General features: G+C 41.6%; 1 protein-coding gene across 1 annotated transcript; it reads right to left on the bottom strand.

Annotated features, from left to right (window-relative positions):
• Positions 1-27,102, bottom strand: arhgef12a (Rho guanine nucleotide exchange factor (GEF) 12a). Its single transcript, XM_068745117.1, has 41 exons — positions 27,021-27,102; positions 19,403-19,423; positions 18,856-18,947; positions 17,080-17,145; positions 14,882-14,980; positions 13,776-13,825; positions 13,517-13,574; positions 13,257-13,429; positions 12,766-12,843; positions 12,517-12,636; positions 12,157-12,264; positions 11,060-11,176; positions 10,788-10,886; positions 10,184-10,294; positions 9,989-10,087; positions 9,610-9,652; positions 9,289-9,394; positions 8,573-8,710; positions 8,450-8,482; positions 7,819-7,933; positions 7,631-7,736; positions 7,321-7,524; positions 7,100-7,238; positions 6,848-6,880; positions 6,609-6,760; positions 6,351-6,497; positions 5,720-5,805; positions 4,904-5,026; positions 4,620-4,734; positions 2,764-2,864; positions 2,530-2,607; positions 2,279-2,354; positions 2,004-2,171; positions 1,722-1,809; positions 1,537-1,614; positions 1,363-1,457; positions 1,076-1,276; positions 764-1,000; positions 406-635; positions 265-331; positions 1-173 (listed from the first exon to the last, which is right to left on the bottom strand). The coding sequence occupies exons 1-41, from the start codon at positions 27,050-27,052 to the stop codon at positions 163-165; spliced, it is 4,293 nt and encodes a 1,430-aa protein (XP_068601218.1). The 5' UTR covers positions 27,053-27,102; the 3' UTR covers positions 1-162.
• Between the last annotated feature and the right edge of the window lie 651 nt (positions 27,103-27,753).

Raw genomic sequence — 27,753 nt, 5'->3', positions numbered from 1 at the left:
CACGCAGTCTCTCATTCTCTGTGGCACAAATGGGCAACAGCGATGGAAGGAACGGGGGCTCAGCAGTGAGAGGACAAGCTTATTGGATGTCCAGAAAGTCCAGGACACTAGAAGGTACTTCCTCTTCGGGACCAGATCCAAATGGCAAGGCATGGACTTCCACTATCTTTTACCTGGGAAGGACAAAAAGAGATGAGTCAATGATTCATCTCGATTCATTTTAGTGTAGGATCCAGTCGTGCACACGAGCATGAACCGAGTTACCTTTGTTTCCATCCGTCTCTGCTGCTGGCATTTGCTTTACCAGATTATTGTACTTGGCTTCAACCTCCTGCAGGAAAAAAACAACTGTGAGCGCGTGCGAAACAGAATATGTATTTTTAGGTGCGAGATGGTTTTGATTACCTTCAAATATACGATGTTTGTCTGAAGATTTCTAAGATAAGACAAGACCTGTCTGCTTAAGGAGGAGATGCTACCGCCCTGCGACACCGAAGAAAACCTCAAATTGATGCCAGAGTCAGCAGCGCAGCCTTGTGAGGTGCGTAGCTGCTTCCCCGTGTTGGACGCCATGACGTCATCATCTGTGCTGCTCTCCCCTGGGCCGCCATAACCCTCCAGGACTAAATAACCTGCTGAGAAAATCAAGAGCCGTTCAGTCCTCCTAACGAGTGTCATCGTCTTCACCCACCACAGGTCACAACGTTATGGCTGGTCGGTAAAAAAAAAAGCCCAATTCACTGTTTAAAATGTCCAAGCTAACCATAATCCTCAGGAGAATCAAAGAAGCCCGTGTCCCCAGAGCTCGGGTCCAGAGCCAGGTCCTCTGTCTGGGAGCTGTTCTTTTCGGAGCCATTGTGGACCATCGCCCGCGCTCGGCTGTCTACCGGGGTCCTCAGAGAGGTGGTGCGGAGGAGGCGGGCCCCTGTGGAGTGTTTTGTTTGCCCCGAAGCATCCTGGGACATCAGCTGGGTCACCAAAACCTGCTTTAATGCTGCCACTAAGGGAAAAGTAAGAGGTGACTCAATGCATCACGCGTGCAGTCGATTAATTCACCGTCATTTATTGTGCTTACGTGTTTTCAGAGCTTCATCGGCTCTGGAGGGAAACGTGTTGAACGAGTCTGCTGTGCCATCTTCAGCCACTTGGTAAGAAAGCTCTGGGTCCACAAAACCTTCCTCCTCCTCCTCGTCTTCCATCTTCACCCCGACAAATGGATTATTACCTGGTGGAGAACTCTGCAACCCGCTTCTAGAGGCTAGACTGCTCTCTTTATCTGAGGAGGCATAGTTACGCAGTCGAGTAAGATTAAATGCTTCACTCGTATGGAAGAAAACTGATGCGCTGAGCGTCTCCGGTTACCCGTGGACAGGGTGCTGCCGGTGGACGTGCGGTCCGCCTCCCTGCTGAGCCTCGAAACACCCGCCGTGATGATCTCGACACCATCCCTCTCCCCTCTGGGACACAAGCAACATCGTATTTTAATGAGTAGCTCAAACCAAAAAGAATCACCTGATGGGCCGTTAAGCTACATACTCGGTCTGAGGCAACGGTATGACGCTGTGCGGTTTGACCTTCACGGCGTCCGCTCTCTGGGTGATTAGGCGTTGCCACCTTGTGCAAAGAAAGTGTAAAAAGCATTGACTTTTTGTTTATGTATATAAATTTCAGATATTTAACAGCTGAAGGAAGGAAAAAGGGAACCGCTCAATGTGACTTACGTTCTTTGATCTGAGACAGTGGGCGCCATCAGCTCATAAATCTGCGCTCCGTTGTCTGACATGGACAGGACGAAGAAGGACTTGTTGTCTGACGGGAGAATGAGGACGGGCCGGTTATGGCTAGATAAACCACAATTCTGCTCATGACGCATGCAGCCTGAGGCATTTTAGGCGTATGCCCAGACGTTGTAAAGTAAACAGATCTCTCATTGCAATCATTTCATCCTGGCTGACATTACTGTTCTGGCACAGGAATCGGCGTTAGATAAGGCGCTAACTGACCTGTAGCCACAGAACGCACCAGCACAGTGTTTAGCTTGATGATGGGGCTGAAGATATGTTTGGTATCTGCTGTGCCTGCCAGGTTTTTACTGTGACACTTCAGGATCAGACGCTCATCTTGTTTCTGCAGCAAAACAAGTATGTCTTCTAGGAGGAGTGTGTACAGCTCTGGGAAAAAAGAAAAGAAAATACGACACTTTTATTTACTTCCAGCATTAGTATTGCCGATTCTGGAGTTTTGGAAGGAATGTCAAAACTGTGCGCTGGTTACAAACCAATAGTCTTGTCCTTGTTCACTTTCCATGACAGGGGTCCCTCATGCACCATCGTTCTCTTGGTAAGATCTAGGTTCTAATAGCGGTGGAACAAGGACAGTAATTTAAAGCCGTTAAGTACCTGCTGCAGATAAATGGAGCTGTTTCCACACGGCACCACCTTTTCACCTCGCTCTCATTTCAAAGTGTGCTTCTGTGCACCAGATGATCACACTTTAACCGACACTAAAACCGCTCAGTGAATAGCCCACCTTTAGCTCCAAGATCATTGGGTTGTCTGTCTGCTTCAGTGAGGAGAGGTCCAGTCTCCTCTGATAGTCCTCCAACCTCTGGAGAAATAGGGAGAAAAGAGGATAAGCAAGAGGAGAGAAGAAGAAAGAGAGAAAATAAATTGTGGCAGATCAAGTAGGAAGGACTTTGGATGAGGTTGGAAAAGTGATTGGGGAGGACATAGAATCCCAAGAAGATTTTAGAAAGCATTGCACCTGCTTGTCCTCAGATTCCTTCACAGCCTGGTTGACGTGATTGAGGATTTTTCTACAGCAGTCTGCTGCCTGCTTCACCTTATCCTTCTCTACTGCATTATCTGAAAGAGATTATGAGAAAGGACATTGTCACCAAATGTGAGGCGAGGTCTCCTGACCTCCCACGAGAGGTCGCACAAGGAATTAAAATTTCTTCTGTCCATTAACACACCACTGTTCTCCAAAATTAATACAAAGCAGGGTTTATTATGTCTCTATAATAGCTGGTTATACTTTATAGTTAAGTATAGTATAGTTCTCTTTGTGCGACACCCAAACTCTTTCCAAGGAAAGACGAATGGACCTAATTACAAAGGGTGAAACATTCCCCAGAATAGGCTCTGCCAGTGCAGGATCATTAGATGAAAAACACTAAGCCTCCTTTTGATTACTGTCCGTGATTTCAGTTTCTACTAATTACACATTTTCTCAGAATTTTGTTTTTCCATGGTTAACCATAATGAGTAGACTTATTACAGTTTGATTCATAACAGTGGGAAGCAGAGGGGTTACTGAAACCAATAATCAGAACATGGTTCTAAATACAAATTAATGTGCAATAAAGCTAAACTAATGTTCAGCCCTCCTAATAAACTGGACTGTTTATTAGGCATCTGTTTCCAGCTCAGAAAACTGCATAAGACTTAAAAATAAATAAATAGTGGTGTCAAGTGGATATTTAAAAAATAAAAACTTGCGCTGTGACAGAGTCGGTGATTGAATATTTGTGACAGTGTGACAGTCTTTGAAGTGTGCGGATAAGGCTGCAGAAAGGGATAAGGTTTCATTTTTTTTAGCCTGCTTGAACTATACGTGGTTTAGAATGAATAAATAAATCCATTCTGTGGCTCCTCCTGCAGGCATGATGACATCATCAAGGCAGCACATGTTCCAAATCCAGAAAGGAGTGGCTGATTCAGGCTTTGCGTTGACTGTTTCAACTAAATTCTATTTATGAAGCTGCTTCAATCAGTCGGTGATCCAAAAAACTATTGGATGAATTACATTTTTCTTGCAAAAATACCTTTCATTTTCTTGGTGATTTTTGGAACTTGTGACGGGGAATTTCTGTATTGTCTGACATTACTGTTATATAATTTATCAAGAAAATCAATGATAAGAGTAAAATGTAACTACAAAAGCACTCAGAGAGTAAACCTCCACCAAGCAGCTCACCATGTGGATGGTGTAAAAAGGTAATCAACTGTTCTTGGTATCTTTATACACCAGCCATGAAAAGTAAAAGTGAATCAGAGTTGGTGTGTTTTTGTAACTGTTTATAATCCGTAAATGGGGCTTTAATGTTAAAATTGTTTTTTTTCCCCTGACTGCATTCTGAATCAGATCCAGGTGAAATTCGGTGGTGAAATAGAGATCTCCACCCTACACGACTGTGTAAAATTCAATAAACATCGGTCAACAATCAACAGAGATATGAAGGAACTAATTTTGAAGCCTCATTGTCTGCAATTTGAAAATTTCAAAGTGAGCCAGAATCCAGGATCTCTTTAATCATCTGTTCCTGCTAACATTCCCAACATTTCCTGAAGATCCATCTGTAACATTTTGATTTATCTTGCTAACAGTCAAACAAACCAACGCTGGCGATTACATAACCCCCACCTTGGTGGAGGTAACTATTAGTAGCTGCTATTCTAACATCGTTTAATACACAGACGATGTATTTATGTCAGACAGACAGTATGTGGAGCTATTTGAGCACTAAAACAACCCTGTGCACCCAAGCTGAGCACAACATAAATACATCAATGCTAACTACTGAGAGATGTCTGACTGGTAAGACAACGTCACAGCACCTGTATACATCGAGATGTTCTCTAGTAGCAGGGGGTACTTGGTGAGTCGCTGCATTTCTACAGGAATGATGTCCTTGAGCTGCAGTCGGCGACACAGTCGGTTGCTCTCTGCCTCCTGAAAAGCATTGAACAACATCCAGGTTGGGAGGCCGCCACGCAGAGAAGGTTCAGATTTTTAAGTAGAAACAGTGACCGAGCAACACTGTGGAGACTCGACTTTTATTCAGAGACACAAGTCATCCTGTTGAATCTGAACGAACATGACATTTCTGTGATAGCCGTACCTGAATGAATGAACTGAACCGCGAGTCTTTCTTCTGTTTGGTCTTGATGATCTCCAGAGCAAATGGCTGGTTACTGCAGAAGGTCCCCACCGCCCGTTTGATCTTCTCCTCCTCCCCACTAAACTGTAACCACACAACCCAAGACGGGACAAACTGAGAGGTCGCTCTCTCAGTTTGTGTGCATCGGGGGGTAGATAACATGGTAATCTATTGTATTTAATCACTAAGATGTGCAGCAGCTATAAGAAGAGTGTCGTGTTCCAGTCCCCATAGCAGAGACAGGTTAAGTGTTGCCTAAATCAAACGCTTGGACCATTAAACCAAATTTCTATGAGCACATTTCGTCAAGGTTGCCAGAGCTAATATATCATGCGGAGTATCGCGATAAGGAGATGCCAGCCAAATCTAGGGCTTTGTCTGCCGCGTCCATTTAGTGCTTGCTTCCACTTCGACGACCTGACTCGTTTCTGTGAATAGCTAAATCGTGTTTCTATGCGACGTTTAAGACTTTGTCCTTCAGGATTTTCGTGCAGGATTTAATAATTAACTGGAAAGATTTAAGAGTTCACTAAAATGATAATGCACATTAACTGTGCGTGATCATTTTAGTCAACATTTGCCATGCCAAATTGAGACCTAAGAGAGCAATCTCATGTCAATCCCAACACTTTTTTCCCCTCTGAAAAGCAATTTCAAGAAACTGCTCAATTTGTTTGTGCACAATCTATTTTTATCAGTCACCCTGAAATCTATTTAATCAAAAAAACAAATTCATTTAAAATAGGAATACATTTTCCACCCGAGAATTGTACTCACCCAGGAGAGCAAGTCATCTCCTATCTGATCAATTACTGAAGACTCATTTCTCTTCCGAACAGCTGCCATTTGTTCCAGTATTGAAACTGAAATTCAAAGGAGAGGCACCAATGAAAGTCTGTGTGTGTGTGCGTTTTCAAAAGATGGAAATGAACAGGACATCAAAAAGGGATGGGCGGCACGGTGGCGTAGCATTGCTGCCTCACGACAAGAAGGTTCCGGGTTCGATTGCGATCTGTGTGGAGTTTGTATTTTCTCCCCGTGTTCACGTGGGTTTCCACCGGGTTCTCCGGTTTCCTCCCACTTCCAAAGACACGCATCTTCACTCCAAATCCGTAAACGCGAGTGTGTGCGTGAGTGACTGTCTGTCTATGTGTGGCCCCGGATTACGCCAGCGACGCATCCGGGGTGTACCCCGCGCCTCTCGCCTGTAGCAAGCTGGGAGAGGCCGTTCGCTCATTCATCCTTCCATTTTCTCGTAGACGAGAGACGACCTCAATCCAAAATACAATAAAATGGAAGGATGGGTGGATGAAAAAGTGGGGCCCATACAAATAAACGGGTATTTTCTAAGGCTTTGTAGTCTAACAGAAGTCATGCTTAAATAAAAATCTGAAAGAGGTGAGTGTACCATGCAGATGTAGAATCTCCTCCAGGTTGGTGAAGATGTTCTTGATGTCCGCAGGAGGTAGGATGGCCTCTTTGGAGAGCTTCTGATGAAATACAATGTCCAACACTCTGAGCATCCGGACATGTGCACGCTCTGTGTAAAACAGCTCTGCAAGACAAAATATAGGAAGTTCAATACAAACGGTGTGACGTACTTCTGACGGCTGGCAGCGGTTTATATGAAAGTCAGATTATGCCAGACAGTAAACTATGTTCTAACCATTGATGACTTCCTGTCGCTTGATTTCTTGAGGCCTGAGACCCGCCAGGACGTCTCGCCCCACAAGCTGCTGCCAGTATGGTGGGTCATGTTCAGAGTCTGTTCCCTGGTCGTCCTCACTCTGGACATCGGCAGGGCCCACTCCCTCAAGCCTGGGGCAAGATGGAGAATTAGGAAATAAAGATTCACATCGGTTTATGTTCCATGTTCTAAACATCACAAAGAGCAGGTATCTTCACCTCCTTATGGCCTTTGGGGTTCCCTCATGGGCTCTAAGAAAAATAATTAACAGAAAGAGTGACTTAGAAGCTCTGTCCAGGGACAGGTAAAAAATAGCCTTTTCGCTAATTCTGGCACATTTACAGAAATATTCATTAATGTGCACTGTCCCTGTTAAATAAACGAATAAAATAATAAAATAAATAAAAGTCCATGTTGACAAGGAATAATCCCGTGTTGGGAAGCGAAACTGTAAATGTGACTAACTGCACCTGTCACTTTCTCTGTCATCCTCTTGCAGTTGGTCAAGGCTGTAAAGGTCAAAGTGCGACGCAGGATAAGGCAACCCATCCAGAGGGTCAGACTGAAGGCCGTCGCTCAGCCTGGATGAGCCTGAAGTCGGCGTCCCGCCTGAGAGAGACGTGACAGGTCAGAATTGAATGCTTCCTTTGTCTTCTACAGATGTGTGTGATTTAGGCATTGAATAACACACCTATATCGGCGTCTCGGCAAGCATCCGAACTGTGGTTGGCATTGTTTGGGGATGAAGTGTTGCCAGGCGTGGCATGCACAAGTTCAGAGCCCTCGCTTGATTGGCTGCCTCTCAGGCGACTAGCTTCCAAGTGCTCACTTGCCCCCAGGGTGGGCTGAGACAACTGTTTTTGTGGCCGCGGGCGACTGTCCAGGGCTTTACCAACTGAATACAAGAAGAGTGATTTTTAAATTAAATAATGATAATTTATTATTATTAAACAACAAGATGTAATGTTTTAATTTTCTCTTCCTCTCAAGTCAAAACTCACCTGATGCTGCTTCAATGCGGCTGGGTCGACGTTGAGGCCCGAGAATGCTGGGAAATCTTGGTTTCTTCACCTTCTCCTCGCCCTCCTTCTCTGCCTTGATGCTTTTCTGTATTTTATGAACCACAAAGAATTAGGGTCAGGAATGTGTTTATGTCGAAGAGTGATAGTGAGGCGCAAACGGTAAGTACCTTGATCTTGGGGAGAAAGTTGATCCTGACCCGTTTGGATTCCAGACTGCGAGGTTCCTTGACTCTAACACCCAGGTGCTTCATGTACGTGTAGATGACGTACTGCATTGTAGTGCTAAAAGAAAATGAAATCTGTCGAGTTCACTTCCTCTGCTCTCGTTTCTCAACAACAAATTGAAGAAAACAAGTTTCAATATTGTGGATGGCACCATATGTCACACAAGCCCCTCGTGTTATTTCTACACAGCATTTGGTGTGTGTGCGTGTGTTTCAACCATATGGCATTTCAAGCCAGGCTGTTCAATCAGTAACACGCTTGAATTATGCAATATAAATTCAGCTACCACTTTGTGGCTGTGTGTTTGCAGTCAAAAACATAAAAGACTATAATATTTACAGAGTTAAAACATTACTATAACTGACAGATGTCATTCATTGAACCCACAAAATTGTTATAGACACTGAAAGTCACAAAAAGAAGCTACATGGGACATATTTAAGATTAATTTGATACATTAAAGGCCATAGTTGCTATGAAGATTCCGGTTGATCAAGAGGAAAGGGGAAGCCCTAAATTATCTCCCTTGTATGTTTCAAGATCCAAAATTATCCAAAATATTCACTTGCTCACCATTTTTCTTCCTCTGTGGTCTGAGTAGTTAACCTGTAACACAAAATAGAAAACATGATTTTGAGTGGCTAATAATGTTTGAAGTAGAAGATTGAAGGTAGTCCAGCAGCATGTTCTACTTACAGGATATCCTCTATTTTGGTGATGATGTTTTCAGCATAAGAGCGCTCTCGCTCCAGAGTGACACGGTCCCTGATTCTCTCTTGATCCAGTCGGGACAACTCTACTTCAGCCACCGTCAGTCCCATACTGCGCTTCTGCCTGCATGTACCAACACAGTAATTCATGTACTGTGGTTATCTGGATGATGTCTCAGGCAAATAAAGCCAGGGGGCCAACGAAGGAACGAACCAAATAGACTGTTAGGGTTCGACAAGCAATCAATACTGACAATTAACTAGAAAAGCACTTGGAAAACGCAGACCTCCGCCGAGCACCTCAGTCTCCCTATATTGTGATTTAAACCAAAAATAATGGCCCTACATCTATTTTATTAATTTTTAGATCCCTTAACCATGAAAACAAACCTTCAGCAGATAGATTCACATTATCATTATTCGTTTAGAATTCACAAAAAGCACACTGTAACGGCGGATTCTTCTGGATCTAGATCCATCGCTTCTGAAGACACAGCAAATCTGTTTGCCCACTACTACTAATTCCACAGCGTCTTGGGAAAGGCCAGCAAAAACAGAACCTCCTTTGTGGAGGTAATAAGAAATTTTATTGAAAGGATCCAAAAACAAAATCATTTTGTTGTGAAAATTTAAACCAGACAGACAAACAGACAAACCAACGCAGGTGAAATCATAACCTCCTCAGCGGACACACACGTTTACCTGAAGTCTTCGAGGTTCTTCTGGATGTCAGGGAGCAGAGAGTCCTGCAGTGTTTGAACATGCTGTCTGTTTATTTCCTCTGGGATCAGCTCTGTGCGCCGCCGGTCTGCAAACACAAGCACAAAACACCCTTACATAAAAAGCTAAAGGGATTGTGGCAAGCACCACTGAGCAATCCCTGTTAAGGTTAAGCAATACTTTCCGAACCATCGGACCATGTGATTTCCGATAGTCCTGAACTGGGAATGCACAACTGAATCAGCGATCAACTTCAGAGACTGCATAATAGGTACGGCCAGAAAAAAACCAGGAAACACATACCTAGATCAACAGAGATGCATTCAGGAACAGCAACTTTCAAATTCTGAAAAAAATAATGATTCAAATTAAACTACAAGTTGATAAAAGAATACAATATAAAATCATCATCACCTCCTATGAAATTATGTACCGGTAATAGGCAATTTATAGCAAATATATTACACTCTATCCTGAAATTGTGTCAAACATTTAATCTGACATTATTATAGACAACATTTATAGTTAACAAAAAAAGAAATTGACGTTGTATACTTGGACTAATCAGAGCTTCTCCAAAGTTTAATCAGTGGTGTACGAGATGCATTTTTTGGAACAGGCAGATTAAAGACCACCAGGTGGGTCTGGTGCATCATCTCTATATGTCACAAACATAACTTACTGCTCCCCGGTCAATGAAAAAGTTGTGGAGGTCCATGAACACCCGTCTGGTCTCTTTGGAGTTGGTCTGTTTGTAGAAGTCAGCATAGAGGTAGCACAGCTGAGGATACAAGTTTCTGTTTAGAACAGCTAGTAGCCTCTGCCAAGCTGCATAAGGAAGACTGTGTGACAGTGTGTGAAGGCTGAGGCTCTTTACCACTGGAGCAGGGTCAAACTGAGAGATGACATGGTGAAGGAAGGCCGCTAGGTGGGCTGGGCGACCCTTGAGCTGCTCCATGCTGTTAAAGCTGTTACACTGGCCGTTTGTCTGAAACAAAACAAGTGTTGTCTGTGTCGGTTCTCAGTCACCCAGGTCATAGTAAATCATGAAGAGCAAAAAAGAAGAATCAATGGTGCGTGTGTGTGGGTGGGGCAACCCTTCACGTTATGGATGCTAATGATTAGTTAGTCCATTTTCACGACTGCCGGGGAGCATTAGCATTCATAAAGGAAATGCTAATACTCCTGGGGAGTCCGATTGCCTTGGTGGTTTCGGTCCCTTCTTTGTTTCCTGCACCAACAAGAGTAGAAGTGTCTCAACTCTCTGCCAGTCTCTCAGAACTGAAGAAGCCTCTTGGATGAGAGGTGAAACATCTTCACTCAAACTCGAACAAGTCCAGTTGATCCTTCTTTTTTGCTCATCTCATGTCAAAATAAAAATAATTTTGCCATCGTCTATGAAGAATCATATGCTGTCACACCTTTTAAATCAATCTAAGAGTTGACTGCTTGTGTAAGTGATATCAGAGTTGGCTTAATACCTGCTCCTGGTCAGAATCAAAATAGTCGTCCTCAGCTCTAATAATCGGTGAGACGAGGCGGGAAGAAGGACTGTTCACTGTGGTGGGGGACAGAGAGTCCTGGAGAGAAGAAGTGAAGTGTGAGGCGGTGAGAACATATTACACGTGGTCTTAATGAATGACTCGTGCAACATAAAAGAAAAACAACTCTTTACGAAGCTTGTGAAAGGAAAGGGAAGTGATTCGGTACATTTCTAAAGCAGACTTTTCACACAGCTGAAGAGTACAAATACCAGATCCGTGGCATCCTCTGCCTCTGGAGAGTGGCAGGAGTTGAAGCTGTTCCTAAGAGTGCTCTTTGGACTGGGGCACAGGCTCTCTGGCGATCCAAGCACAAATCCACATGATATCTGTTGGTGGAATGAAAAAACATTCCTCTCAATTTCGCAAAAATAAATCTTAAACATTCAACAATTGTATCTTGTATCTTTATTTCATTATTGATCGTACAACTCTAATTCCAGAGCAGGAAATTTGTGTCCAAGAACAAACTGATGGCCACCAATGATGGGAATGCAAATGAATGTGAGCAAGCTGAAATGAAAATTGTGCTTATAGATGTGGAAAATAAAAATTAAAAAAACATGAAAAAGGGACCATAAATTATCAACAAAGGGATGCACACCTCTAAAGCCCCTACAAATGATTTGTGAAATTTCAACTATTCAAGAATGTTGTTTTCATACCAAATCATGACAATCATTTGTTCCAGCTTAAACTATTTACCTGTGGAACATTCCACAAGTGTTTTGTTGCCCCTGTCCAAAAATAGACAGATGTAAATACTGATAATGATAAATCAAGTATCTCTATATATTTAATAGGGAAATGATTGTCAAGCAGCTCACAAAAAACATAAATACATTCATAAATTAAAAACCACATGAATACACATGCCGATCTCCACATTTAGCATGCCGCAGCATACAAACTCCTCTCTCTAGATTAATTAGTCATTATCATTGAGCCAAAAAGGCAACAACAAATAAACATAAATAAAAGAACAGAAACCTTTATTTTTAAAGGCTTCTAATAATATCACATTTGTGATTGTTAGGTTTGTGACACTGTAAAAGAGAGAACATTTTATCTAACAGTGATACAGACCCACATTTACACAGTAGCCCTAACCTTTTGGATTCAGGGTTGTACAAAACAAACATTGATTTGAAGGGACAATTCCTACAATCAATTATTGTACTGGTGCAGATCTGAAGCCAAAGCTGTAAAGACTGCCATGAATATAATGGCCTGTATCTTTCCCAGTCTTGGACTCAAGGCTGAAAACTAGAATCATGTTGTTTAGAAGTGCTGATAGCTGACAACTCACGGGAGTGTTGCTCCAGGACTGGTCTGTGGAGTTGTCTCCCTTAGAGACAGGAGAGTTCTCCACCTCATTCATGCTACCATCATCTGCATCACCACCTGGAACAGCCTCCTGCAGGTCCAATAAGATTCACAAAATCAAATATACTTCAGGCAAAAAGCAAAAGAGGTTATATTTGCAATAACTTAAAAAATATCTTAAAGAGCATAAAACAAATGAAGATAAAACAAAGAAATAAAGACAAACAGGGTTCGCTAAGTGGCTTCACACAGAGAAATCCTCATCCTCTGATATTATTACGATTATCGTCAGTCTGGAACATGCGTAGCACAGAATTAATTAAAGGCTGCTGCAGTGCTTTACCTGTGTTGCCCCAGTGGCTCTGAAAAGCTGGCCCTGCAGCTGAGGAATGTGTTTCTTAGCTTCCTGGATGTCTTTCAGTAGTTTAGGGGAAGGGTTCCTGCTGTACCTCTCCTTCATGACCTAAACAGTGAGATGGGAGAAATCAAATCAAGAAATTAATACCAGTAGAATCCTGCTGTATCTATAAAACAACAAACAACAAATTCCTGAATGACAGACAACGTGACTGACAGTAATTACGATGCTTACCTGCAGCTCCTGCTGCTCTCTGGAAAGCATCTTTTGTAAGACGTCAACCCTCTGGTTGAAGACACTGCTGTTATCATCCTGTGAAGAAGAGGAGTTGAATTCAAAGAAACAATCATAGTGAAATATCACAAAGAGCAAAAAAGAAGAATCAACCATTCAAGTTTGATTGAAGACGTTGGATTAGAGGTGAAACATCTTCAATAAAACTTTAAGAAGTTCAGTTGATTCTTCTTTATAACACTTCATTATTTGCCATGACCTGGATGATTGAGAGCCTACACAGACATAACAGGAATATATTTAATAAAAACAATTATGTCGGAAGAAAATGTTGGATGGAATATTAAAGTAGATTTTGAACAAAAACAAAGACAGAAATTACCCAGGTGATCATCTCCACAAGGAGATAGGAGGCATTAGCATGAAAATAGGAGGTGAGCTTGTGAAGGAAAGAACTAGAAGGCAAAAGAAGTAACTGATGTCTTTAGTACCCATAACGGGTGAGCGGAGGAGAAGCGGTCCTGAGGACTGTAGGGGCGTTCTGCCGCCGGGGAGTTTGGAGAAGAAACGCTAACACCCAACATTTCAGACTCCGCTTCAGACAACGGGATCTGGGCAAGCCCTGGAGGACGCCCCAACACGGTGAGGGCCACATAGGAACCCGCTGGAGTAGAAAAACCAAAGCAAACAAACAAGTCAAAGGCTTGCTTTTTCAATGTAGCCTTAACTAAAACACAGACAGGAAACTTACACTTGATAAGCTTCACCACCTCAATGTGATTAGAATGCGTAACAAGGGTTCCATTGACCTGCAAGGCAGTCACGACACCATGATCATAATACAAAACATTTAAAAACAGTCAAAAACTTCATTCTAGGCATAGTTTCGGAACTTAACGTCTCAGCTCAATACGGTGCAGCATACAGAGAGGAAATCATGACTGACCATAAGGTGGCAGTACAGAGCTGCATTGGCTTCAGAACAAGAAATCACTGAATGTAATAAATACCTTGACGATCCTGTCTCCTGTCTGAACACCGGCGCGCATAGCAGCGCCATCTGGGAAGCAGGGGAAAAGCCGCATTAAAACATCACCGTTGATTCATTTCTCCACAGTGAACACACCGATGTAGTGACAGACCAGATACAAGGTGTGTGTGTCCCCGTGCTATTTTAAAAGGCCATAACATGGTTAGATGGCAAGAAGAACCTGTTTCACAGCTCCACCCAAAACAAAGGGATTTCGACACGAGACTGGTCATTATGAGATCGACGTCTGACTCTATAATCAGCAGCGTACAGCTGAAGTCATGTATAGTCAAATAGTTTTCAGAATAGCGCACTGGAATCTACATTATGGGTCTTTTTTGGGGGGTCACATTTCTGTTTGTATGGGAATCATAATCTTGTATGATCGGATGGTATTATAGCCCAAACGATGACTTATACTGAATCAGATGTAAAAATGCTAAATGTAAATTTGACCTGTTATAAATAAACACTGGAGTGGAACTGATGGATAAAAGCATGGTTAGACTTCCACGTTTTAAAGCTAAACACAAATACAAATGTGAAAATCCTGCAGCAAAAACAGTTCCTCAGTTCACAGTAAAATAAACTAGTTTGCATACCGGTATTTCATTGTTTTTAAATGCCGGGAAGTAGACTGCTCTTCAAGTTGAGCAATTTACAAAATCGTAAATAGAGAACCATGCAGGGAAAGAAAAATACAACCAAGCACTGATGACAGTGCAACAAAAATGTTCCCCGTCTCCCCCTCACCCAAGAACATATTGTGTACTGTTTTCTGTCTTGATAACGTCTCATTTCCTCCTCCACTGACAGTGAAAGACTGCTGGAGAGAACATAAGTGTCATGTCGCAGCAGAAGCTGCAGCCACTATGAAACTACTGAGAAGAATATATGCAGTCGATGGCTTCACTGCTCTAAGTGCCAGAGTCCCAATTATCCCCATATCTGGGAGTTCAGAGCAAAAAGCCATGACAGTTAGACACCAAGTACAAGAACAAGGCAGCCACATCTCTATTTCAAATGTTCAGAGCAGAAGTCCTCGTGGTAATAACATCTTTCTCTCCGTTTGACACGCTGTTGTACCTTCTTTGACAAGCTGCACAAACACTGGATTGTCACCACTGACAGTAAGCCCAAAGCCATTTTCATCTTTCTGGATGATGACACATCGCTGGACCAGACCTGAAGACGAGACAGACAGAACAGACAGATGTTACAGTGTCCCAACAACCTGGAACTAAAATACATTTGCTGAAGTCCATCTACCATCGCATTTCTGAAGGTTTCCTGAATGCTAAGGAGGCATTTTAATGAAGATGAAGCTTGGATTTTGAAGGAAATTGAGCCACAATGATTACATTTTGAAGTTGACACATATACAATTATAAATGAGCCTCATTTAAAGGAAAGGTTCACAATATAAAAGCCAATCTGGAGTAAGACCTGCGTCTTTTCATCACCATGCTTTCATGTCCTCTCACTGAGACCAAGAAAAGGAAACGAGCCTTCATTACTTTAACTGATATCGTTTCTGAAAACATCTCGTTGTTGCTGGCCCAGACCAGAGAACCAAGGACAGCGGTCATTAATGCTTTCAACTGACAGCTTGTATAGCCAATTCAATTTGGAAAAGAAAAGTCATACTACTAATAAAAATATGTTACAACAGTATTAATCGTGGCTGTGGTGATAGTTGAAAGAGATCCGACTTCCCTTGGTTGTATTTCCACAGGCCAGAAGGAGGAATGTTACATTTCAGATTTTATTCTGTATTTTCTTAATGTAGCATGAAGAGATGTGAGATTATCTAACGTCTGGCCAACTCTGACAAAACAACACACAAGAAAATACAAAGTAAAGAACGCAAGATGCTCAAATCGGAGGGAAAAAAAAAGGTATCTTCATAAGCATTAAGATCTTTCCACAGTTGCAACTATATTAGAACATTTTTAAGATGCAAACATATCAAACAAACACATATATAAATAAACAAACACAAAGTGAGTACGATGAGCCTTGAGCTGCTTCATTGTCGTGTCTGAGATTTCTGGTCAGTGCAGCATTGACCAGAGGTGAGTCGATAGACGGGTGCAGAAGGTGGGGTGGGGGGGTTGGACGGACAGAAGTCAGAGGAGGCAAACGCACCAGGCAGGGGGGAGGGGTGCGAAGGGGTGGGTTAGGAGCAGGGGGAAGGGAGATGAGGAGAGAAAGGGAGTCAAGGAGCCATGTGGGGACAAATTTGCCCCAAGATGTTGTTCTTCCATGTTTGACAGGATCTAAGAGTACAGTACATCTATTGGTGTCTGACAGACCACTGATCAGGTTTTCTGGATTTAAGCTACTACTTAGATGTTTAAATGATCAACAATCAGCACCCTTTGCTGAAACACAAGAGGATGCTACTGAGACAACAAAGTGACTTTAAATGCTGACTACCTTAGCTTCGCCAAAGTCACTAAACCCGAACTCAAATCAGAACAGGTTAGAGCACTATTCAAAGTCTGAAAGTGAGTATTGAGAGCTTTGATTTCTGTTATCGGACACAAGATATTGATCTGTGAAAGCTTGAGATCAATATTAGTGTGTGACCAGATGCAGTGGAGAAAGCTGAGACACACAAAGAACGAACCCGTCTATGCTTGCATTGAACGTGATGGCAGAGAACTGTGGCGAGAAACTCTTTTTTTTGTTCGTCTCTGCTAACGTGGAAACTCAAAACGCATCACAAAGCTTTCTTTGCTGGACGCCGACTTAAAATGGGCAATAAACATTATCCGATCACATTAATGTCATCATTTATGACATTTACATCAATATTAAGACAGACAATTCCTGAATGAGGTTTAAATTTACAGCACTGTGCAATAACAAAGGGGGGGGGCATCACCTTGCTACTGCTATCACCCACAAAGTAACACACCTCTTGTAATGGAGTGAGGTAATGGCTTAAAGGTAACTTTAGAACTGCGTCTTTTCAATCTGAAATTGTTTAGCTAGAAATGAGCATGGCTGCTATGTCGTTTTTTTGAAGAGCTCATTTTTTGAAATATTGACAACAATACAGTTTCTGACAGAAAATGTGCTGCCACAAACTACTACGGTAAATTGAAAAATAAAAATCACCATTAGTGGCAGCCCTATGTTAAAGTACACAAACAACCAAGTTGGAGAAAATGGGATGAATGTTAGTGCACTCACTTAAAACAAACATCTAGTGGTAATTTCACACAGCAAGTACAGCTGCAGCGGTCACACCAGCCATTCTAGCAGGAGCGTCTTACCACAGGACTCAGGCTTCCCCTCTGCTAGCACACTGCTGCTGCCACTCTTCTGCACCACCAGAGCTTCTGCTCACAGCCCCCACCACACACACACACACACACATCCATCCACACGCACGCAAACACGAAACAGAACAAGATCCAACACAAGGAAAAGGAAACACAAAACAGGACAGAAAGAATCATGAGGGAGAAACATTCACAGGAAAAGAAAAATTAAATGGATACATAGTTTAATAAATACAATGGACAGGCAGGAGTGCAGTCTCTAAATATATAATTGTTTTAATTGAAAGTAATCCAGTCCTACATGTTTCACTGCAGGGCTTTACGTTGTATCCTTCATTAAAATGTGAAAGTCAAAGGTGTTTTTTTTCCAAAAAAAGCAGTGCAATTTATAGAATTATGATCTTAAAACACTGAATTAACCATTTAAAAGCAGAATCAAAACTCAGGTTTATACTCAAAGAGCAATCTATTCAAAAGAATGAAGACAACTGCTAAAATTGCAGTTAAATCTGAAGTCATTTTAGCTTTGCCAAAATCACAAGGTGTTTTTAAAAGTAATGGCAAAGGAACAGATAATATACAATAGTGAAAAAAGAGGAACATTTTTGACCCCAATGATTCAAAATATGTTCTCTTTTGAATGTCAACTACATGTGAAATTTTCTTTTATTGTTATAGCTAAACTAAGCATAAATTAATATTTTTGAAACACATATCTCATGAGTCCATGGGAGCATTTCAGGACGACTGCTCCTGCTCATCCTTAAAATAAAAAAAAGATTCTTCAAGTTTAAGAAAATCTGAGGAAAGATTAAGATTTAATGCAACCTGAAGAAAACTAAAAGGGGGGGGATATATATTGAAAGCATGCAGGCACAAAACATATAAAATGAGTAAAAATAACAATCGTTGGATAGTTACATATAAACTAGAACATTTAATTCCTACTTCAGTAGCCGCATCCTTCCAGACAGGAACCACATTATTAGAAGAATACGTGCTTCTTGCATGATTCTATATAAAGATAGGCAAGACAGCTCATGTCCTGAGAGAAAACGCCATGGTTGCATCATACAGGGAAAAGACACCATGTGGTGCAGGAGATTTTATGGTTAGCTTGGAAAACAGTGACGTCAGTCAAGTCTCAAATCATACCGGACAGGGAGTGTCACCATATAAAACTCCTTTCCTCTCTCATCCTTAATGGTCTCGCCCTGCAAAAAACTCGAAACTAAACTCTTATTCCAAGCATAAAGAATATCATGGATATTAACCATGCAGCTGCAGATCTCAGTCCTACACGCAAAAATGTATGTGCGCAGCATTGTAAACAGCTGGTATAATGCAGTGTAAAGTAGGCTCAGAAGATAAAGACATAATACACTGTACATAATGGCATCCATTCAGAAAGAGTGATAATTAAAAGTCTTCAAAAAAGCTGATACGACCAAAATAACGACATTTAACCTGAACTGATTTCAAATTCACAGACAACAAAAAAACATACGAACGCCATCTTTCACCATCCCAGCATGCCTTGGACACCAAGGCAACATATTTTTTTACACTGCATGTTTTAGAGAGAGGGACAATGAGAGAAAGACAGAAATGAACAAGAGACACAAATGAATCATATGTGGCAGATTAAGTGACAGAGACTGAAGAACAGGACTGAGTAGAATCAAGAGTTTACAACAGTGAAGGAAGCGGAGTCTCTAGGATTAGCAGAAAAGGGTTACGGGCCTCAAAATGAAAGCGGGGCATTACCTGTAGGGTCAAACTCATTGGAGGGAAGAGAGGTTTTATCACTTTTGGGTTTCTTGTCTGGAGGGTGGTCTTTACTGAGAATGCTGCTGGTTCTAGAGTAACAAACACAAATTAGAAACATAAAGCATTAACCACAAGACCATAAATACAGTTGAACCTTGATTTGCAAATTTATTCTGTGTTTTCGCTCCATTCCTGACCAGAAATGTTCGTAAACCAATCAATCAAAAGTAAAAGTGAATCAGTATTTTTAACTGATTTTTGAATCCAGTTTTCAATGTTAAAATGTCGGATTTTCCCTGACCTCATTCTGGATCAGATAATGAAAGATGAAATTTGGTGGTAAAAAAAACATTCAACATTTCCTGAAAATTTCATCAAGATCCATTCGTAACCTTTTGAGTTACGTTGCTAACAGACAGATAAACAAACCAACATCTGTGATTACATAACCTCTGCGGAGGTAAACATAATAATTGTACCCCCCATAGACATGCTTGTATTATACATTACATTGTTGATATAATACAAGAAAATCAAAAATTACCTGTTTGCTTTCTTGGGAAACCTGCAAATAAAACAAAAAGGCCGTCAGTGCAGAAAAGACCAAACAAACAATTAATGTAACAAAAGCTGAAAGCCTTTGTGGACACTCAAAAACAAGATGTCAAGCAGCCATCTCCAGAGACCCATAGCGTGGTAAACATCCTAATCCCGATCAGAGATCAGAGTTCTCCAGCTGCAGATTAAAGTCTTTTCCAGGTCAACCTCTCAGATCTCAGCTGTGTGTATGTGTACATGACACAATTTAGCTCCTCGCACACAACATCTAGACTGTAATAATAATCCCAAGTACAAACACAGACTGAATGATCTGAAAGATTACTGGTCAGAGGTCATTATCATATCTGCCTGCACAGAGTGAGTCATGTTGGTCATTCCTCATGTAGTTTGAAAACCCACTATAACTGGACTTTATGCTATACTGTTGCACAAGTACAACAAAACCTAAATATAGACTGTATTTAATTTGTTTTTTTTACCATGTCAAAATGGAGAACATGGAAAAGACTTGTCTAGGAAACCGTACAAAAATAAAAACCTTTTTATGCTTTACCTTTGCCTGCTATAACTTTTTTATTGGACAGTATTTTCATTTCATTTCTATGCAATTTTTCCAAATAAGGCCACAAGCAGTGTGTTTTATAAGATGCAAAGGCAATTAGATAACAATAAATAAAAGATGCAACTGTCTTTCAAGTCTAAATGTACCCAGTGCTTGATAAGTGGAATAATCACACATTTCAGAACACCAGTCTTCCATATTAGGGAGGTCTCTGAACTAAAGAGCTCACATTAACTCTCTTTATGCTGGTGACAGTACGTCCCATTCAGAACTATGTAGAGTGGCTGAATGACCCATTTATGAAAGACACTCAGACTGCAATACGTTCCAGAGCCTACAGACGGGAGAGAGATGGGGGGGGCTTTAAGTAGCCAACTCCCTGACAAACCTCTGAATCGGAAAGACGGAAAAGTCAGTACATAAAGACACACACAGAACTATGACATGTACACGTGTGCATAAATCAGGGGATGGCAAAATAGAGCAGGCCCATGATGTTCTTGGTGGAACATACAGGAACAAATGTGACAGGTAAACCATGTTCTAAGTGGCTGGGTGATGCACAAGGCTGCCTATAATGTACATGCTGTACTTGCCTTATTAATCCTGTTTTCATAAATACAGTTGCGTTTTTCTGACAAATTAGAGCGGGAAAGAACTTTACCTCAACCCCAAACTTTCATTGACCCCCCCCCCCCAAAAAAAATAACTAGTAGGGGGGTTGAAGCTTCCAGATTACCCAGAATTATTGAGGGGTGGGGCTGTGTACTGAAGAATGATGATTGGTGAAGCATACTTCAGAAATCCACATTTTAGTCACCTAAATTTAAGGCAATATATGGCTGCAAACTTATTTAATTTATACAAGCTTCACTTCGTTCATGTTTCGATCATTTGTAAAACGGAGCAAATTTGAAAAGCCAAGAGAGAGGGTGTATGGACGAATTTGGGTACACCCCGGATGCATCGCCAGCACATCGCTGGGCCACACAGACAGAAAACCACTCTTGCACACATTGACGCCTACGGACAATTTTGGGGTCGGGAGGAAGCCGGAGAACGAGGAGAGAACCCATGCAGACACGGGAAGAACAACCTTCTTGCTGTTAGGCAGCAGCGCTACTCACTGCGCCACTGTGCCGCAAGTTAAAATATGTTTATTCTCAATTCAAGCCAGAAACACAAAAGGTTCAGACGTTGGCACAATGCTCAAAAATACCCGACTGGACCAGATCAAGAGGTTCACCAGAAAAAGGTGATAGAAACTAAAATGAGTACAAAAGTGCCATCTTCGAAAGGTACGTTCACTCATAAGTCATGATTATGTACAGTCAGTCACCCCACTACTGTACAAAGTGTAGATTTAACACGAACATTTAGTAACTCTACCAATGATATATAGATATAGAATAAATAGATCCAGCTGTAAAAGTCTGAGCTTACATCTCTTCCTGGCCATTATATTTTCAGAAAATCAGAAAAGGAGAAAGAAGGCTGAGTAAGAACAGCATGGGATGCGAGGGAGGGGCTGCGCTCGAGCGGGCCTGGGCTTGAATGCTCCATTGAGGTTTGCTGTTTTGATGGAAAACTGTGGCAGAGCTGGGCCAACTGCAGCAGCAGTGGCAGTGAGAGAGGCCCATGCCCAGAACAGAGAGAAAAAGTCATGGCGCAAAGGAGCAGACTCTCACACAAACTCTGTGAAAGGATCTTCAAAATCTGAAGAGGAAGGAAGACGGTGAACAAGGACCCTGGACCAACTTATGCACAATTCAGAAAAAGCACTTTAAGTTATACTTGGTTTCTCTTGGAACCAGAAAATGCAAATATAGGCCAATGATTTGTGTGTAACTTGGATGCGACCTCACTCTTTTTTGTGCAGAGTCATACACCAGACTGCCTGGTACCCTATAGAGTTGGTGATATCCTCTTTTCAGTAATGCGGTCATTCCTTCCATCTCTTTAAACCTGCCCAGTGATCCTGTCTCAGTGGTGTAATGATACATGCCTGCAGTCTGCCAATGGGAGAGACCACACACGTCACGATATCTAATCTATATACCTGAGTCACACAGTGTGGGTGTACTGTACACAAATACACAGCCAGCATGACATCACTGCTTTCTACTCCGTGCCACAGAAAACGTTGTAGTCTACACCAACACACTGATACTCCCCCCTTTTTAGACCACCTTCTGTATCACAGTCTAGTTTAATGTCACAAACATTGAATTCAATTCCAACATACGACCCAGCAGTGAATCCATAAGCCACTGTGTATAGGTTTAAAGAAAAGAGAGAATGACAGAGGTGTGGTGTGCTCTGAGACGAGCGTAATAGTTCTGGTGCTCAAGCTACAGCCTAAGGGAGGTAACAGTGCCCTTTCTGCCCCAATAACCTTCACTGGGATTCCTGAAACGAGGTCCGTGGACAGACATTTCCTCACGCTACGCTGTAGACTGTCCACCAGCACCGGGAAAGGAATAGAGGTGGTTCAACACGCCAGACTATCCAAACCAATCATTTATTACTGGTTGTTAGGCCCAGACCTATGACTTACATGCTAAATAATATATTCCATCTAGTATATTAAGCTCATTAATAAAATCTAGCTCAGAGAAGGAATAAAGATATACATTAATTCAACACTAAAGGAAAACTGGTGAGACAAAAATAATAATTGAATCAACTATTCTTCTTACAGAGGTATAATTTGTTTTTGTTTTTAAATATACATTCAGTACATGCTAGGAAAAAGCCAGGAAAAGGTCATTTTAAGCCATGTAATAATTATTAGGAAAACAGTTCTTCAGCCCAACATAACTGCAGGCTGCTGACAAGAAGTGTTCCGACAGTGGATCTTGTTAAAAAAAGAAAACCCCGTCATTCCTGAATCAGCAGAAACTGGCAGTGTAAGATCAATCACAGTGAAAGAAGCAGTCTGCTGGTCTCTCGTGACAACACAACATCTCCCAAAACACAGAGATAACATTCACTTTGAGAATCCCCGGAAACTCCAGTCTGAGACGAGACTCTCAGTAGCCACATAAATCACCACCAACAGATTGCAGTCCTAATGCTGGTTTTTAACATCATCTATTAATCGCCTAGTATATTTGATTGTCCACTTGCAAGATAAGCTACAATTAGTTAGCGCAAGAAAAAGCATTTAAGAGCAAGACGTGGAAGAAAAATTACAGCAGACAAATGAAGAAATAAACAACAGAAAACATTCCCGTAACGTTGAAGTCGATAGTCTAGTTCACTGCTACTAAACCCTTACAAACATGTGAGGAAAAACACTTGGACTTGATATGGCTTCACCCTTGGCCCCTTTCTCTCTATTGTAGTGATCCTGTCTTTTATGAACTGAAAGTAATGTTAAAGCCCCAAAGCTCTCTTGGTTAAAAGGGTGTCGACAAGCATGAGCATCACAGGGCTGGGTGACAGACCCCCAACTTTAGCCTGAGCTAATATTCAGACTTCAGGGCTTTCTCCAACATCTCTAACCCTGGACCCTTGCTTCTTTCTTTTACTCTGCCTGCATTTTCTTTAATATCAACATCCATTTCTGCCAAATTTAGTGAGGCTTGATGTTACCGGGGGCAGCACGATGGTGCAGTGGGGAGGGCTGTTGCCTCACAACAAAAAGGTTCTGGATTCAATACCTTCCTGTATAAGGTTTGTCTGTTCTAACCGTGGGTCTGCGTGGGTTTTCTATCCCACCTCCAAAAGCATGCAGTCCATGGGTGTGAGTGCGAGTGTGCATGGTTGTTTGTTTGCCTGTCTTGTCTTCGCGGTGGCCCCCGCAATGAGCTTGCGTCTTAACCAGGGTGTACCCAACTACCTCGCTGAGATGGCCTACAACAGACCCGTGACCCCCAAGGGGGCTAAAGCTGCTGTAGATGAGATAATTACAATGATCTCATCCATAAGAAGATGGATCTGCTAAAAGGGAGTGTACTAAAAACACTGTCACACAACTGGAGTACAGTGAGCGTTGGTGTGTGTCTGACAAAGTTACATCCAGGTGTGAGGAGAGTCTTCCTAAGGGTCTCTTTCAAAAACAAACAAAGCTCAGACTCAGGACAGTATTTCAGTGTGGACTATCTGTAGCTCGAAGCCATTCTTCCATGTGCAACAACCCTGCAACAAAAACCATTCTCTACTCCACCTTTGTTTGTTTACAATGAACAAAATGATGATACAGTGGTGCTCCAGCATATTATTTTTTATAGTGGGCCAGCATTCTACAAGAAAAACAGGCATGATGCATCACAATCTAGTGTTATATTTTACATATGCATCATCAATATATTTTAAACAACGTGCTAAAGTGACAACTGTCATTAATCATTCTGTAAAATGGCAGAAAATCCCATCTTCTGGTCAGAGGGAAAGGAGCTCGAAGACCTCATGTTGTTGTCAAGATTTGGAGACATTTTGCATTTGAATTTATCCCCCCCGAGTTGCTTCCAAATTGCACAAGCCCTGTTCAAAACTTTTTTTTTTTTTTTTTTTTTTTTTTTTTTAAACAGCTTGATTAAGAAACATCCAACATCTTACCCTCATATATTTATACAGATGACCAAATTATAAGTGTCATCAGTTTCATCGCAAAGGACATACAGCATAGAAGTCCCTTTGTATGCTCAAAGCATTTACAAAGAAAACAAGGGAAGAATAAAGATCCACTAGTCTCTCATTGAACAAGCTTTGTAAAATCTGTGCGAGGTTTGTTATTTTAGCTCTATAGAGTACACCATGTGACCCACTCATCAATACGTTTCCAAGCTCAACTCATCTGCAATTACAGGTAACATGCTTTGTACAGTACTTCTATTCCGAGCATCAAATTATGTCTGGATAATAATTTTAATGAAGAGTTAAGCGCAACTGACACAGCTTCCTAAGCATCAAAGCTGGCTAGACTGGGTAAGAATACAGTATTATCAGGGAAAGATGCCAAATACAAAACCCGTACAAAAACTTATGACACTGATCATGAGTAATCACATTCTACTGTAGCGACACAAATCTATGATCCCCTTAATTATTATTCAGAATTAGAATACTCTAGTCTAGAGCAACACTTAATTTATTTGTGAATCAACAGGACAAAATAAACATACATCCAAATTAGTTTTGTACACCTGTTATGTTGCGATGGATATTTATGGCATTAGACTGGCAGAAAAATCAATAGATGTATTAGAATCAATGATTAGGAAAGTTGTTGTTAAACAAATATTATTATAAAGTAGTTGAGATATAATTTAACACATTTTCCTTGTGGTAATAAGAAGTCAAGATGTCTCAATGTACCTGGCCTATACTGATGGACGTGTGGCAGAACAGACAGTGGACAGGCTGCTCCCAATGGAAATCTGTTGTTTACTATTAGTGATGTCACTAGCACCACTTCCCACGAGGGCCTCGGCGGGGTGGGAAAAACGTGGAGATCAGCAGAACTCTATGACAAAGCGCTAACTGCACACTAAACTGACCCATCAGTTGGCAACATACTGCTGGTGTAGCCAACAGAGCGAACACACTCACGGCAACACACACTCAAAAAAAGAAACAAGAGCAGCAAAAGAGGGATATACACACAGCCTTGATGAGCGAGAGAAAGACGGCAGTCTTAATCCAAGTGATGTCAAGTTCCATCCACTGTAGAAAACAACCTAAAAACCGCTGTGGAACAAACTCTGACACAGTCCTGGTCTAGTTTTTGTGCAACAGACAGCTAGCTGCTCGCAGGACCTACAGAGTGCTCTTGCACTATTTTTGCCTGGCATAAGTGTACTAGCTTGTACTATTTTGATCACAATCAAAACACTTTTTTTTTTTTTTTAAATCACGTAAAATATGTATCAACCTGCATGTGTTGTGAAAAAAAGGTAAAAAAATAATAATATGTGGCACACCCTCAAGTGTTTACATGCAGCAGCAAATATGACAACAAAATACACTGATATTATCCAACACAAAACACAGTGTGTCGCAGCAATAGCAACCTTACATTAATAGAGTATTTCATGGCATTATAATTCTGTTGCAATCACTCAAGTGTTGATTTTTTTCAAATTAATTAAAAAAGCAACCTGAGATGCAGAGTGCTGTTAAAAATAAAAAAGGAAATATGACATGCTAACACATCACCTCAACAGCAGTTGATACCAGCCACAGTCGCAATCGTTGCAGTGTGTGTGGGGGTGGGGGGGTCATATAAAATGAGGTTGGGATTTAGCCTCTAGCTCATGCTCAAGACATGAGGATATTTCAAATCCCAAACTGTGCTATAAACCTTCCTCCTGTACTGGATCCATACACATTCCGCAGTATTTGCATGCTCTCCTTGCAGGAATGTGGCATTCACACATGCAATGCAATAATCCCACTTTTATGTTTCACTGCCAGAGTCAGTCAAAATGAAAGTAGACACCGCTTCATTCTCCAGGTACAAAAACATGAGAACGAATTTGTGTCATCATGCTATGATGTTTGCCATACTCTATAAGTGATTAAAATGATACAGGCCGAATATTTCCGGCTGTACTCTTCGTGACGTGTCCAATCTTTGAGCTAACAGATGTCTTAGAGAAGGTGATTAGCCAACAAGGGTTAGCGTTCGGGTTTTGTCTAACTGCAGAGATTGCTTTAATAGGTAGAGGAGGATATGTTTAAAGCTCCAATCGGTGTTCAAAGACCATAGACCGCTGTTCCCCGGCACACCAACATTGGCAGGCCTTTTCAAGTAGGCCTGGACAAGTAGTACTTTACTGTCTCAGTAAACTCCATTACCCACGCTGAGCTCAGCAGAGTTTCCATAAAGCTCTGATGCGCTGCCTTCATAATTACATTGTATAACATAGTTATTACTGAGGACAGGTGGAGCCCCTGCTATGACCATGTCCAACACATTATCATTAAATCATTCAGTCACAGACAGTTGTAGTTTTCACTCCAGAGACTCGACCAATGGAACAGGAAGTGCAGTCAGTGCAAAAAGAGATTATCCAGGTGGTTGAATACATACCTGTCAGTGAAGCTGGACTGTGTGTCACTCATTGGGCTTCCTGTTCTAGATTTGCAGAGAATTATATCCAATTAACATTTTCCAGAGTCCGATGAGGCGATTTCCTGGTACATACTCCTCAGTCATTCGTCTGAAGCAGGCAATGATTTTGAGAACTGTGTTGAGAATAAATTAATTGTCGCACACTGTTGGATTGTTGAGAGGCACGTCCGAATACGGGACTATAACACTATACACTAATCAATACTTCTGGTCGAAATGTAACAGCAAAAAGGAATCCACAGGGCAGACCTTAAACAATTAACTGGGGGGCCTCTGTCGTATTAGCTGCAGTCAGTAGACCCAATCGTAAATGAACAATATTTTGGCAACAATAAATATCTCCTGGTATCAGTCCTTCGCATTCATATTCCAGTTTTCCAAAGATATGAACGTGTAAACAATCCGTACTCCAGAGATCTCGGCCCAGCGATGCGAGTCCTTCTGCCTCCAGCCGCTGTCAGTGCCTAAACGCTGTCTGGAGATGCTGGGAATTCCTCCAGTCCCATTTGTATTCTATTTGCTTCTCCCAGAAATGCCTGTCCGTGGCTGCTGGGACGATTCTCCCGTGACCATGAGAATCGCTCAATGTCGAGTTTAAACGAACCGTGCTACCCACGAGCAAAACAAACGCAGCTAATGTTACACCAGTGTAAGATCCGAGATTGGTTAGATGGTCGATTAAAAAAATATT

Source organism: Brachionichthys hirsutus, chromosome 11 (assembly GCF_040956055.1).
Source record: "Brachionichthys hirsutus isolate HB-005 chromosome 11, CSIRO-AGI_Bhir_v1, whole genome shotgun sequence".
NCBI classification, from domain to species: Eukaryota; Metazoa; Chordata; class Actinopteri; order Lophiiformes; family Brachionichthyidae; genus Brachionichthys; species Brachionichthys hirsutus.
Note: the sequence above shows the minus strand (reverse complement) of the source record. Positions and strands in the feature narration are given on the sequence as shown.